Genomic DNA, 15,240 nt, shown 5'->3' on the forward strand with positions numbered 1-15,240 from the left:
GGCGCATTATGTGATACCGGTCGTCCGTCTGTCTGTCTGTCTATCCGTCCGTTCCTGTCCGCACTCCAACTCCCAAAGTTTTCAACTTTCACGATTCATATTTAGTACATAGGTACAGACTGTGGAGACGGTGTGTGGCGACATACGTTCGTCATCTCAAGTGGTTGCCATGGCAAGCAGGATGCTGTTTTCCATGTCGCACAATTCTGTCTATACCTTCTAGTTAGGGCGTATATTGTGCTCACTTGCGCTCTTGTTGCTGATTAGAAAATACAAATACATATATTGCTTTATAATTATACTTCACTGCAATGCTTTATAAAAAAATATTAATTATTAGACGAGTCTTTTAAAAACGATAAATGTATAAACAGGCGAGCATTGGGTGGCTTTGACACCAACTCTGGTTAAATCCTCGAGTACAACTAAGTCGGGGTTTGAACGTTCGAACCACCAACCTCCCTGAGTGTTTCTGCAAGTTTAAAGTGCACTTTGTAGGTTATTTTCTTATTATAATTTGTTGAAATGAATGATATATGCCTGATGTTGGCTTCATGGTTTGGGTGGTGGGCTTGGGATCCGAGGATCCTGAGTTCAAATCCCCCTTGTCTATTGAATTAATACCAGCAAAATGATTACCAACATGCTGGTTTACTGTGTCGGAGTGACGACCCGTCCAAGATTGTACCCAATGGCCAAGGAGACTGTTTTGGCAGCACCAACGCTGCACAGAGTATTATATGGTCCCAACTCCCAATGGATGTGAATAATTATCGTTTAAAATCCCTCTTTACATTCAAACTGCGGATAGTGGTCATGTCGTAATAGTTCACTCCAGACCCTCAGGTTCTGTTCTGTTCTTGCTGTCCTGGGCACTCATTTCACCGGGCTGATTGAACCCCTCCTGGTGTTTTGGATACATCCCCCGGCATCACCGTGACGCACGCACGCACGCGGAACCTCTTGGCGCAAGAGGCCACACGGCCCATCATACCTATGATGGTGACTGTGAACAGCCTCCTGAATCACGACGTCACGTGCTTCCACCACAGTGAGGTTCATCATGACGTCACGTCACGTGTTTCCACCGCAGTCAGGTTCATCATGACGTCACGTCACGTGTTTCCATCACAGTGAGGTTCATCATGACGTCACGTCACGTGCTTCCACCGCAGTCAGGTTCATCATGACGTCACGTCATGAGCGCGCGATTTAAAACGAGCCGCGAGGAGACGCGCGCGTAGGGATCGGTAATTACGTTGACGAGGCGGTGGGTGGGGTGTGTGTTTGTGTGGTGATTTGGTTCGGTGATTTGGTTCGGTGATTTGGTTCGGTGATTTGGTGTGGTGATTGTGATTGTGGTTGTGGTTGTTTGGGGTTTTGTTTCGTGGGTTACCTTGCTGTTCTAAAATGGACTCGCGTTCGGGAGTCGCCGTGGCTGTGTTTGGTGCGACTGCTGGAACGGGAGGTTCGGACCTGGGATCGGACCAGCGTGAGCTGGTGGTGCTGGCCTGGTGTCCCGTGGACCTCGCGACCTCCAGGGCACGTGCTGCACACACGTTGAGACTTTTATTTATTTTTTTCTTCAAAAGAATTTTAGAAAATTTATATTAAACGAATTGAATAAAACGTTTTGCACTTTAATTTTGCGATGAAAAGAGCTTGAAATGTTTTTGTTTGTTTGTTTGTTTTCAGGTTGGTAAACCCAAGTGCCAGCTTGTTTGCCCAGAGAACCTGATGCTGATTGAAAATTGCACTTCACAAATCGGCCTGACCTCTGAATTGTTGGTCACTGCCCCACCCTATGATGACGTCATACACCAGGTGTGACACCGCTGCTCGTATGGGATGCTCATTGCAGGTGGACGGGTTTGTTTGTTGTAGTGTGACGTGTTACACGTGGTATTTACAGGCAAATCGAACGCAGGAGGAGGTCATTCAGCCCATCATGCCTGTGCGAACACCTGACTAATTTATCGACACAAGATCGAAGGAAGAAAATGGGGAAAAAAGTTTTTAATTAATGAAATAAATTTTTCCTTTTTGCGATTTTTTTTTTTTTTTTTTTGTATTTTTTTCTTTTCCTTTCCTTCAGGGGAGGGGGCAAGGACTTGGTTAAAAACACATCAACCACACAACCCCCACCAACAGCACTCCGTACACATGCACACAATCACCCATCAATGCTCAAACTACCCAAAAGTCTTATTAACATCCCCGTACCCCTCTATCTCCATAACTTCCAGGTACCGATCTCATTCCAATTTACACTTATCTATTTTTTCTGCTTCCACTACCTTTCCAGGAAGGCCATTCATGCATTAACTACTCTGAGTGAAAGATTCTTGCCTTAACACTGTTTTAACTAATCTTCTTTAGCCTCAGGCTCTGGCCCCTGGTCCTATCACCATCTACTCTGTTGAATAATTCATCTACACTTATTTTAACTATACCTTTCATTATCTTAAACATCTCTATCATATCTCCTCATAACCGCCTCCTTTCTAGTGTATAAAGCCCTGTCTCCTTCAGCCACTCCTCATAGCTGAGTTGAGCTCAGCCCGGAATCAATCTGGTAGCCCTGCACTGAACCCTCTCTATGACCTCTGTGTCCTTCCGGAACTGTAGTGACCAAAGCTGCACACAATATTATACATGTGGCCCTCACTAAATTCCTGTACAATGTTAACACCACCTCTTTTGATTTATAAATGACCCCTCTCCGAATAAAAGCTAAAACCCAATTTGCTTTACCTGCAGCTGCCTGACATTGTGCTGCCTGCTTACCTCCCGTATCTATTTCCATCCCCAGATCCTTCTCCTGTGTGACGTGCTCCAAAATTACCCCTTGCATCCTGTAATCTCTATTTTCATTGTTCTTTCCCATCCCCAACACCTTACACTTGCTCAGGTTAAATTCCATCTGCTAATCTTTTGCCCAATCTATGCAAGTACAATACTTTCCTGTATCTGATCACCACCCCCTCTGCTATCCAACCCACCTCCAAGCTTTGTGTCATCTGCAAATTTGTAAAGCTTACTCTTCAATCCACCATCCAAATCGTTGTTGTAAATAATGAATAGTCATGGTCCAAGTACTGATCCCTGAAGTACCCCGCTACTTACATCCTCCCAGCAAGACGTCCTCTCACTCACAGCCTCTCTTTGCTTCCAACCACGGAGCCAGTTTGCAATCTAATTTTCTACCTTACCAGCCACTCCACAAGCCCTCACTTTGGCTAACAACCTCTGATGTGGTGCCTTATCAAATGTCTTCTTAAAGTCTAGATATACTATGTCCACTGCCTTTCCCTCATCAACTAAATCAGACACTGCTTCGTAGAACTCTAAAAGATTTGTTAAACAGGAACTACCTTTGGTAAACCCATGCTGACTCCCTTTAATTAGTTTGTATTTGTTTAAATGGTTCCTCATCTGGTCCTTAATTAACCTCTCCAACACCTTCCCTACTACTGAAGTCAAGCTAACAGGTCTATAATTTCCCAATTCTTCTCTGGATCCTTAAATAGTGGTGTTGCATTTGCTACTCTTCAATCCTCTGTTACCTGTCCTGACTCCAGAGAACTATTGAAAATATCCATTAACATCTCACTTACCTGCTCAGCCACCTCCATCAATACTCTCATGCTTATTATTATGTTTAATATTCTTTCTTATCCATGTCCTCATAATCTTTTGGCTTGCCGAGTTATTTTCTACACTTTCCTCTGTTACTTCGACAGTGATATTTATCTAACTCCAGTCGTGTTCTTGTATACCTAATAAATGCCGTCTGCTTCTCCTTAATCATGTTCCTTATCTCGCTGCTCAACCACCCAGGTCTGTTTCTGCTTCCATTGTCTATCTCTGTCTGTCTTCCTTATGCAGGCCACATCTTTAACGTTCCAAACTCGGTGTGTGTGTTTTTTTTTGAGTCAGACCGGCTATGTGACCACAGCCTCACGGGGTGGCGTGGGGACAGCGAAGGGGAGGAGATAAATTCCCAATGTAAATGTGAATTGTGTCACACTACATGGTAGTGGCAGAGGGAATTAAAATGTCTCTTTATTTATTTATTTTTTCTTTCCTGGGCAATGCTGAGGTTGAAGCACTCTTTGCACTGGTAAATTTGTCCTCTTTTTTTTTTTTTTTTTTTTTTTTTTCCCCTGTCCCCTCCCCCCCCTTCTCGAAACAGAGGGACCTGTAAAAGTCTATCATCGTGTTACATTTCTGGCTGGAAGGGACATCAGGATGCAAGGGGGGGGGGAGTGGGGAGGGAAGCAGGATGAGGGGTGGGGTTGTGAGGAAGGGTTAAAGCACCCTCTGCATGGGTAAATTTGGCAAACGGGACTGGTTCAACAGCGAAGCAATGGTTGGGCTCTGATAATATATATATATATATATATATATATATATATATATATATATATATATATATATATATATATATATATATATATATATATATATATATATATATATATATATATATATATATTTTCTTCTTCTTCTTCTTCTTTCGGCTGCTCCCTTTTAGGGTCGCCACAGCGGATCATCCGTATGATCCGCATAGTGATTTGGCACATGTTTTACGCTGTATTCCCCTTCCTGACGCAACCCTGGTCGCCTCCCACGACACAGGGATATGGTACACCTATTTTAACCGGGGTATACACCGGCCCAGTACACTGGTACTCATTTCGCCGACCTCGGAAAGATGACAGGCTGAGTCAACCCCCTGGTGTATTAATTCAGTGGCCCAACGGGGCTTGAACTCAGGACCTTTTGGATCCCAAGCCGCTGCCCTAACCACTGTGCCAACACCAGGCTATTGTATATATATATATATATATATATATATGTATATGTATATATGTATATATATATATATATATATATATATATATATATATCACACACACATATATATTTTGTTGCAAATGTCACATGATAGGTGAGCACTGGTAATGACTGACATATCGAGTCTTTAAAAGTTGATTCCCCATTCCTCCCCTCTCCATACTGATGCTATTAACATTAATGGCACATTTTGGGTGATTTTTGCATGTTCTCGGAATAAAATCCTACTGTTAATTTGCAATTGCCCTCTGGTTTTGACACTAATACAATTATGGACCCAAGGCATCAAAAAGCTACATGTATCGAGGAAGCAGTTTCAAATGGAGCACCTCGCCGCCATTGGAGAATTTAAATAGCATCAGATGTGACAATAAATGTGAATTGTTGCTCCCAGCTTACCGGCTCGAGGACTGAAGCCATTTGCATTTATGTCACCTCCATCCTCATCCTGTTTGGAATTCTGTGTCGCCTGAGTAATTTGGTAGTTCATGCAAATGTCACACTTTGTTTTCTACATTTTAATTTGATTGCCAGTGACGTTTCTCACCTATTAAAACATCCTCCCTTTTCTTTCATCAAAATGACTTGGACCGATAAACCAAGTAAGATTGAGCTACCTGTCCGAGCTGTATGAATGGTTGGAAGTGATGATTTTACAGGGTGGCCTGAAAGTCACTTTTGCCCTCCCCAGTATAGCAATCCTTCTTGAACTCTTGATATATTGTACTGTACAGGTTTTGTAGTTTGTAATCGTAATCCATACAATATTTGCAATCGATACTGCCTTCGTGTGTCGTGATAATGATGTAGCGATGTCTCAAAACTGCTGCTTTCATGGTGTTTTGTTTTCTTTTCTTCTTATTATTAATTTTTAATTGAAGTATTTTCATTGCTCCAAGATATATTTGGTAACACATGCCTGCATCCCCCATACCCTTTCCCTGTCCTTGCGCTCTCTCTCTGTCTCTGTCTCTGTCTCTCTCTCTCTCCCCCTCTCTTTCTCTTCCCCTCTCGCTCTCCATCCATGCCATGTACAATGCTAGCTTGCTCTTTGTGGAATTGAGTGGAGCTTGGAGAGTGATATTGGGTTGCACAAGAACATAGACATCACACAGAATGAGACGAGTGGTACGGTTTCTGTCCGGCTGGTGACTGATGGGCCACAGCTGCTTCGACAGGTTATCCACCCTGAAGCTCGGAGGAAGGTACAAAGATGACTACTCATTCCTTTTCCGGGTTTGTTGCTTGGTGCATTTTAGTGTTTTATAATGTTTTTGTGAGTATAAAGTGGAAAGCTCCCTTAGGATGAATTGAACTTCCTCTGCCCTCCCCCCGCCCCCCCCCCAGCTCGTCGTTCTTCCAGACTGTTTCTATTCATTTGTTGATCTGCAAAATATTTTTGCCACTTGCTGTGGTAGTGTTGGTGATGAGCCACAAGGCCTAGTGGACATGGAAGCTTGTATCCTTAATGTTGATACAAAGCGGAAGAATCCCAATTCTTTTGCTTTCATTGTAACATTAAATCCTTGTGGTTTTGTTTTTGTTACTTGCAAAATTGAATATTCATAAGTATATTCATTCCCTGAGTCTGTCTATAGGTTGCAATTTTAAACCTAGCTTCACCATACTTCAACTGATAGTGTCGAAAGCTGGAAACCTATTGGTTTTGAGGTCAAAATGTCGGTCATGTTTATTTTAATCACATTGACATGAGATTTATATCGGTCATGACCCAGGTATAAACCGTCATCATGGTGTTTCACAGGCAGGGTGATTCATCGATGTGTGCCGTCCCTCGAATGGACGTTAAATGGGCGTCCCGTCTGCTGGCATTAGTCGGTGGACGTTAGATCCCATGGTGTCCTTCGCGAAGAGTAGGCAAGTATTCGCCAGCACCATGAACAAATTCCAAATTCCTGCCCTAACCTACGGGTGGCATTGCATCAGTGGCACAGCTGCACTTTCAGCAATGATGAAAGCCAACAGCCACAGGCTGCACAATAAATGATGTACCTATCCTCGGTAAACCCATGTGAGTGTCTATTAATTACGCTCTGTTTGAACTTGAGTGCGTTTATTTATTATGTAGTTTCAATCCCCCTTGAGATTTTGAGACTGCTTGAACCCTTTAGACCACATACTACCCCTGGAAAATACCCCGAAGACATTTGTAGACCCATTAGACCCCTTTAGATGCACACCACACAAATATATATGATTCTATGGTGTTCTTACAATATGCAGACTACTTTTTTTTTCCCAGCAAATAATGCGCAATCTCCACCCACCCAGAGGCTTGTTACTCTATTCGTTTGAACAGAATTTTCATATTGGTTCACCAATCAAAACCGAGAAGCATATTGCTTTTGAGGTCAAAAGCTCAACGGGTCAAAAGTAAACGTCACATAAAATCCTCAATTTTCATCCGGTTAACTTTAAATTTGAACAGGATTTGCATATTCCATCATATTTTATCACCAGCAATCATAAGGAATTATTTTGCCGTTTTGACATGTCAAAGGTTTCCATAATAAGTTCACCTTATCATAATCAAATGGGACTTTTTGTGAATTATTACCATCCCTCGGTAATTTTCAAGATATCAAATTGAAACTTAATTGTCTTGTTGAATGTATGTGTGGTATATGTGAGTAAAGTTTGGCCTAAATTTGTCAAAGGGCAAGGTCAATGCTATCTGAAACCTGTAAAACACCTATTCGGCGGCAATTTGAAAATGTATCAACCAAATTTGTTATACCCACCATTCAATTGTGTAATACGCTTGGCAGGTCAAAATTTTGAAATTACCAAATTGCTGTTTACATGGCAACTATTGTTTGGATTTCGCAAGTATCGTGTTCTGCGCGACATGTTTAGTTTTTGTTGTGCACTGCTTTTCATCAAAACGCTTGCAGTTCTCAAAATCCATATGAGCTGTGACGTTAGGAGGTAGATTGTTTACATATTTTGCTCAGATGTTGGGTTAATGCCAGAAACGTCAGCTTCTCCTTATTCCCCCATGGTGGTTTGCAGAGCTCGATTTATCCACTTTGTGTATATTATGCTTGTGGCAAAAAAACTCCCACTTCTGTGTGCATTTCTTGTTAAAATTTGCAAACATATTTTTATGTTCCATTTAAAGTGCAGAATTAAAAAGTCGATGTTTGCAATTTTTAAAATCAATTTAATATGTTTTAAATTCAAGATTGTGTCGAAGATGGCCACCGAGACCAAACATTGCCAGATATTATCTTCTGATTGATTTATTTTAATTAACTTGGACTCAATTACATCATTTTCTGGACCAAGCAACTCATTTTTAACGATGAAACATGTCTTGGTGCAATATTTAATGGACTTTGATCTTATGTTTGACCATGGATTAAAAGAGACTGAAATGTTATGAAAATATTTAATCAAAAGCTTACATTTTACAAAACGAGAATAATTTATATATCAGAGCTTATTACAACACAAACAAGTCCTGGATATACACACAAAATGAAGGTACCCACAGAATCATGACGTCAATACAATGTACCCAGTAATGGTATGAACTAATTTTCTTAAAAACTTGTGTTGCATATGTATGGCTCATTTAAATTAATATTTCACACAAGTGTCAAACTACGAATGCTGCTCTACTTATGCTCGTGATTGGTACAAATTATTTTGACACCTTATTGTTGATCCATCCCAAAATCTCATCCAAGGTTTAGTAACATTGAATCATGCTCATCAGATGATTTAGGAATCCCCTAAAAACTGCAAAATACAAACTGAACCGATATTCCAGTACATTCCCATGCACTAAACTTTTATAACTTGCATTTATAAAAAGTCATCCAATCTTTGCAAATGAACACTTACAGTTCATGCAAATAAAACTTACAAAATATATAATAGCATACAAATGATTGTGTAACCATTGTATAAAAAGGTAACTAGCCGTAAATACTACCTTGAAATAAGTATATTGTTCGAGGAACATAGAATCCCTCCCGAAGTTTGCTAAGAAATCTAGCTCTACAAATTTACAAATGAAGATATTATTTATAAGATACCAGCTGCTTTAACATTTACACTTGTAAAACATTTGTCAATATCTGTGTACCTTGTTTTTATTAATATCAAGACTTTATCAAAGTCTGCCTTTTCCCATTTGACAAGGTGCTCGTGTAAGGACATGTTCATGTTCAAATATGATACCACAGCAATATCCAGACTCAATGAATCAATCCTCATCAGGTGATGAATCGCAATCGAGACCATGCACTGTTTCAGTTGCAGTCTTAGCACATTTGTCCTCATCGGCTGCATTTATGCACAGTTCAGTGCAAGTGAGGTTGTTTTGTTAACATGAACATCTTGCGAAACGGTGCTTTTTCTGCATCCACACTTGACTAGTTGAATTACTCCATCAGGAGCTGATGGCAGGAGTGTTGTAACTGGGCTGTACCTGCCGTCGTCTAAGCACCATCCAAAGTCAGACGGTGGTGAAAGATCAGGTTTAGGCACAGTCATTTTGCCAGACCATGTGCTGGTAGTTTGCTTGAAGGATGACTTCTTGTAGTACACCTTTAGCTGGCAATTTCTAACCCTCACATTGATTCTTCCTGAACAGATGCCAGTGCATCAAACTCACTTCCTTGATTTGGCTTATTGTATCATACAACTGATGCACATATTTCTCTAGTCCTTTCTCAATAGCAGCTATAGAAGCTTCAGGAAAACCTGCTTCAATGACATCAAGTGCCTGTAGAAATGTACTCCAGCAGGTTACTTTCCTTTTCCCAACAAAATGGCCAGTCATATCTGCATAGGAATAGATGTCTAATTTGTTGTTTTTTATGTCCATTAGAGCCACAGCTACATCATTTTTTTTGTCTTGGTAGCCATCCTGGATGCCATCTTGGATTTAAGTAGGTAACGGAATTTTTAAAAATTGTAAACATTCCTAATTCTCAGTCGGGAATCCGAAGCTATATAAAAATGCATGTTTGCAAATTTTAACATGCAGTGCACGTGGGAAGACAAGCAAAAACACCAACTGGTATGGAAGGTAAATCAGATTTATCTTTGGTTTTGTTGTATTTGTGTGGTGTGTGTTTTGCCTAAACCTGATTGATTGCACCAGACTTTCATCTCCAAAGAGAGGAGCTGCCATTTGGTCTTACGGAAGTCAAAGCAATGGCAAAGATTATAGGGATTCTGGCCTCTGAACCCTACAGTAAGTTACCTTGTATTCATTTCCTTTGTTTGTTTGACATGCATTTTTATTTTCTGCTTTGTTCTGTATTAGTCTTGACACCCAAAATAAGCCACTGCAACAATGTTTCCAAATTGTAGTTTTGTGGGGGGTTTTTCCCCATCATTTTGACCTTTTAAAACATTTTCTTTTTCATTGTTTTTTCTCTCCATTAGGAGAGATCAGATGAAGAGAGGGGCACATGCTGCATTTGGGATTTTTGTAACTCCTAATTATTTTGATATTTTGAACACAGAAGTCCTATTTTACTTTAATCAAAATGTACGTGAATATGCAGGTGCATTGGAATGTCTTATCACCTTTTACTGTATGAAATTGAGGCTAAATATGGAAACCTGAACTCTTTTCCTTGTCCTTTATCTTTGGTTTATTGGTATGTTGTGCTGGGTGATCGAGTGTGAACAAACTGCTGCTTTTATTCCAGGAATCTGGATGAGTATATGAAACGACATTTGGGACAAAATTTCACATGTATAATTACACACACCATTATGAATCGTTTTGAAGCAGTTTGTATCAAAATCTTTTAAAACTACGATTTTTTTTTAATGCATTGCATCGGTGCAGCCACGCCCTCGGCTAATGATGCGACCCCGCAGCCTTCTGCTGCATATGCAAGAAGGTGAGGTTTTTGAAGATCATCAAATCGACAAATTCACAAGAGTGTCTGCACAATTTGGTGACTATGCTTCCTCGTCGTGTTCAAATGGAAGTTGGAAAATGTCCATGAATTGGTGAATGATCTTAAGTTTTCACTTTCGACAAGCTTCCGTCACTCAAACATCTTTGAAGAATAGCTGGACGACATTACGAAAGAATCAAATGTCGTTGGAAGGATTGAGAAGCTCGTACTCTTTCTCATTCAATAGAATCATTGCAAGGTGGGTCGTGAAGGACCTTGCACTTGATTAAAAGGCAACTCGTGTGGCCATCACAACAAACCTGCTGTGATGTCTGAAGGAGATGCTTTTATCCATCATTTCACACGAGTCATTCCATTCTGCATGGAGTGGAGGCGTTCTTCTCCCCACCATTACTATTGTTAACTTAAAAATAAAAACAAATACACCTCGACCATTTACCGAGAAGCTTGTGGTAACTGCACTTGGAGCTTAATTGTTTAATGTGGAATTTCTTGAACTTCAGTGAAGTGCTTTCTTTGCGTTGTTTTGCAGATTGCGACTTCTCAGAGGTGGACCATGTGATGCGAGCTTATGAAGGAGGCTTGAGGTGAGAGTAGTTTGAATCTATTGCTCGATACACCTTTTAATGATGAAGAACATTTCTGAAAAATGTATCTTTTGTTGCTATGGAACTTTTGGAGAGTCCTTTGGGAACTAATATACCGTTGAGCACCAAGTCATTGCCATCCCATGCTGGCCTTCCCACATTGTACTTTGCTGAATGAGGGGTTTTGTTTTGATATCCTCCCTTTGTCACATTCAATATGTATGATTATATCCCCCCACCATCCTCCCTTTGTCACATTCAATATGTATGATTATATTGTCCTGGCTGTTAGCTTGGCTTCCACCGTTTCAGATTGTGCAAAGCAAATTCTGAGCTTGACACAGAAAGCAGAATATTGATTTTGAAGACCTCATTAAAAGCTGTTAATGTATTGCTGCTGGCTCTGAACCCCTCCTCCCCCCTCCTCGTCTCCACCCTACTCCCCAACAGCCTTCCTTTTTTTTTAATAGAATGTGCAACAACCCAAGGCTGCACGTATGTAAATAGACAGAGTTGTTCCTTGAGTTCCATTGCTCGACTTGCTTTACTTGGCAAAAAAAAATTGGGGTGTGTATTGGGATCACGGGGGGAGTTCCTGAACCCACTATCTGGCCAATGATTCTCTAAGGCAACGAATCGCGGATAACTCTGGCACGGTGTTGAGCAACTATGGATGCAGTCGAAGACGTTTAATTCAGGCAGGGTCCAGCATCTAAATCTGCTTTACCTTTCCAGCAAATTAAACCCCCTAATATAGAGTACCATGCTCTACTGTTATTAATCAAACTGCCGAGTGATGCCGCAAGTGCAACGTTGGCTCATGGCTGGCCATAACGAAGGTTTGGCTGAACTTCCTGTTAAGCATGTATTTACAAGCAGTATCACAGAAGGAAAGCTTGTAACCCCATTACAGAAGCCCAGTCTTATTCAATCATTTAATCACAGTTCTACAACACAGGTGCCTCAGTCATTTCAGGGAAATGAGCAAAGGATGAGGGACAGAGAGCAGAGAAAGAAGCTTGAGGCGTGTTTGTGGCGCTCTCGCGCAATGGATGCAAGCCGATGGACTTGGTCCCAACAGAGGGGAGGGGTACAGAGTGAGATATGACGTGTCTGGAGAGGTGCAAATAGTGACTGCGTGTGGCTTAGAGGAAACGGCGTGAAGTGTGAGTCAGTAAGCCAGCCCTGAAAAGGACAGGGTTCTCATCTGCTGCATGCGTTCAAAGGGAATGAGGTAGAGGTAGGGAAACCAAGAGAAAGTTAGCGTCAATTAGTGTTGTGGCTGTGTCCAGGAAATCTCCTCTGCACTGTGATCACGAGTTTCTGTTCTCTCAGATTTCCCAGACTTGCCAACCAACTCTGTGCTCCAGTCTGGTTTTTTTTATTAGCCCTGTTTCAGCTCGGGTGGAAACCTCATGATCCGGTCGCTTCCCCATTGGTTCACTTTGTGATCCGCCTTGTACGATTGGACGCTTGGGCCTTGGCTGGTGGGGAGGCATGGTGGAGGATCTTGCGAGGTGCCTTCCCCACCCTTTTGAACTTTCCTCTCTGACCTAGTGTAGCTGCTGGGGATGTTGACTAATTGGGGGGTGGGGCTAATTTCCATGTGTGGAGTGGCTTCGTACCTGCTTGTGGGGTGTCTATGCAGTCCTTCCGCTTGTGGGGCACCCATTATTGTCCCACTCGGGCACACCTGACAAGTCTTGACCTTTGTTTATTTATTTTAATTTAATTTTTTTTCACCTCTGTGGATCGCTGGCTTGGAATGAGATGTGGCTGTTGGCTTTGTAATGGAGAGTGCTGCAGAGGTGTGGATAGGGTGAGTGAGAGATTGAGAGAGAAAAGAGAAGTCAAAGGGGGTTCGAGTCTTCTACACAAACAATGCATATTCCCTTTCCACTGATATGGTGTAGAGGTAATTTAACTACACAATATGCTATGGAGATGACGATAGCATGGGGTTCCTTTATGTGTATTGTGCATTTCCTGGGGGCTTTCAAAAACCACCACAGGATTGGATTTGGCTTTCAGAGAAATCTCATGTCTTCCTGACCTCCGATTGAGGTACTTCACATCAAATTAACAGGGCTTTGTGCAAAGCCTTAGCTCGTGGAGTGCCATTCAACCTGTTACGTTTCACTCGTCAACATGAAAAGGCTCCATTCCCATATTTACCCCATTTCAACGTTGCTGGACTTCCAACACACAAGGCTTTCGGAATCTCGACGTCGAAGCACACTTTGGACAACACGGGAGTTTCGAAGTGACGTATGAATGGCAAATGATGCTTTTTGTGCACACGATGTGTTTACACTTTTTTTGGGGGGGGGGGGGTTCTGCTCACTGGACACTTTTTACCTGCCATTACGAGCACGAAATATGTGATTCAAATCATCCTTTAAACACAATTTGAAGCATTTAGACAAAAGAGTGGAAATTTCAAACTGGTTCACCAGAATTATTCTGTTCCTGAATGCAAAGTGGACTCGCAGAGATGTAGGAAGTTCAAGAAATATCCGTGGATGAGAAGTCTGGTTCTGGTTGATTCAATTCTGGTTTATTCAATTAGCGGGTGGTGGTAGTGGTTGGCATGCACGCACGACTGCTTTTCCTTTCACTCATGGATGCAAAAATCTGGAATTTATCTTGTGGCCCCAGAACCAAACAAAAACTATATATATTTATGATGACACTTACAACCCATCCAACTTCCATCCCTCCCCTTCCTCCCACATGTGATTTAAATGGTAAATATTATTATTTTAAACTTACCCTGTGCATCAACAAGCCCCAGATATGACCTTGCCATCAGTGTTAAGTAGCTCAAAAGTTTGGTTAGACCACATACACCTACCAACCTTTGGCCTTTCACAGCACACATCGGCGGGAGTTTTCCAATACGGACTGCACCGTATCATCCTTTTGGATGAGTTGGTCGAAGTTCTCCAACTGTTTCGTTGTGCAGAGACACACCCCTTTTTTGCAGGTATGCTTACACGTCCTTTTGGCTTCTTTAAAAGTTTTTTCTTTTTTAAATATTTTTTTAGTAGTTTTAAACCTTATGTGAGAGGCATGGTACTTCCCGGCTTCCTCGATTTGCTACGTTACCAGTGGTTTCTGCGGATGCGCATTGAAATCTGGGGTGGAGTATCGTATTTTGAAAGTCACGTATTGCACTTCATGCTGGCAAATGGGATCTCCTGTCTGTCTGAAGTGTGTGTTTGCATATTTTGAATTCCATGTGCTGGCATGTTGACAGACTGTGGATGTCTGTCTAATGGCAAGCTCACATGGTTCTTCCTTGTCATGGGTTTTTTCACTCCCAATAGTCATGTTGCATTCCCTCAAAGCCACAGCGCCACAACTCCCAATCATCCTGTTTTGGTTTCTGATCAACTAATTGATTGTGCAGCACTTCTTCCAATTTAGAATTTGTTTGGGATAATGGTAGATTATTATGCACATGTTTAAAACAAAAAATGGCATGGGATTTTTATCCAGTAATGGATGCTTGCAGAAGGTATAGCCAGTTTCACTTGCCTCTGAAGGATGGTGTACTCATTTGGGGCAACACTCTACCTGTGAAGCGCTGGTGACCATTTGTAGTCAGACTGGCAATCAAATCCAGATTGAACAGCTCATTGTGAATATGCTACCCTTGAGCTATCCTATCAGCTTTGTTCTGTTTTACAATCTGAGCATTCTGTAATGTTTGTGATTTAGCAAAACAACTTTGGCATCAAGACTGTGAAAACTGCAGAATTGAAAGCACAAGCAACTGCCTGTCAAGTGATAAAGGTGCAAAGTCAAATGTTTTTGGCTCTGTGGCCTTCATCAAATGCCAAGATCTGAGTGCACCTGCATGTTCGTCCCTCAAGGCC

At 41.6% G+C, this 15,240-nt stretch overlaps 1 protein-coding gene across 1 annotated transcript in view; it reads left to right on the forward strand.

Annotated features, from left to right (window-relative positions):
* The first annotated feature begins 436 nt into the window (after window positions 1-436).
* The window catches only part of LOC147021976 (epithelial splicing regulatory protein 1-like), a 60,266-nt gene continuing 45,462 nt past the window's right edge, over window positions 437-15,240 (forward strand). Inside the window, exons 1-6 of the mRNA XM_085892470.1 lie at window positions 437-1,542; window positions 1,696-1,824; window positions 5,904-6,065; window positions 6,208-6,319; window positions 9,998-10,090; window positions 11,305-11,359. Coding sequence (XP_085748596.1) covers window positions 1,411-1,542; window positions 1,696-1,824; window positions 5,904-6,065; window positions 6,208-6,319; window positions 9,998-10,090; window positions 11,305-11,359 — 683 coding nt within the window. The 5' untranslated portion in view covers window positions 437-1,410. The remainder of the gene's footprint in view (window positions 1,543-1,695; window positions 1,825-5,903; window positions 6,066-6,207; window positions 6,320-9,997; window positions 10,091-11,304; window positions 11,360-15,240) is intronic.

Source organism: Eptatretus burgeri, chromosome 8 (genome assembly GCF_056783735.1).
Source record: "Eptatretus burgeri isolate ZD-2024b chromosome 8, Ebu_testis_v1, whole genome shotgun sequence".
Lineage (NCBI taxonomy): Eukaryota > Metazoa > Chordata > Myxini > Myxiniformes > Myxinidae > Eptatretus > Eptatretus burgeri.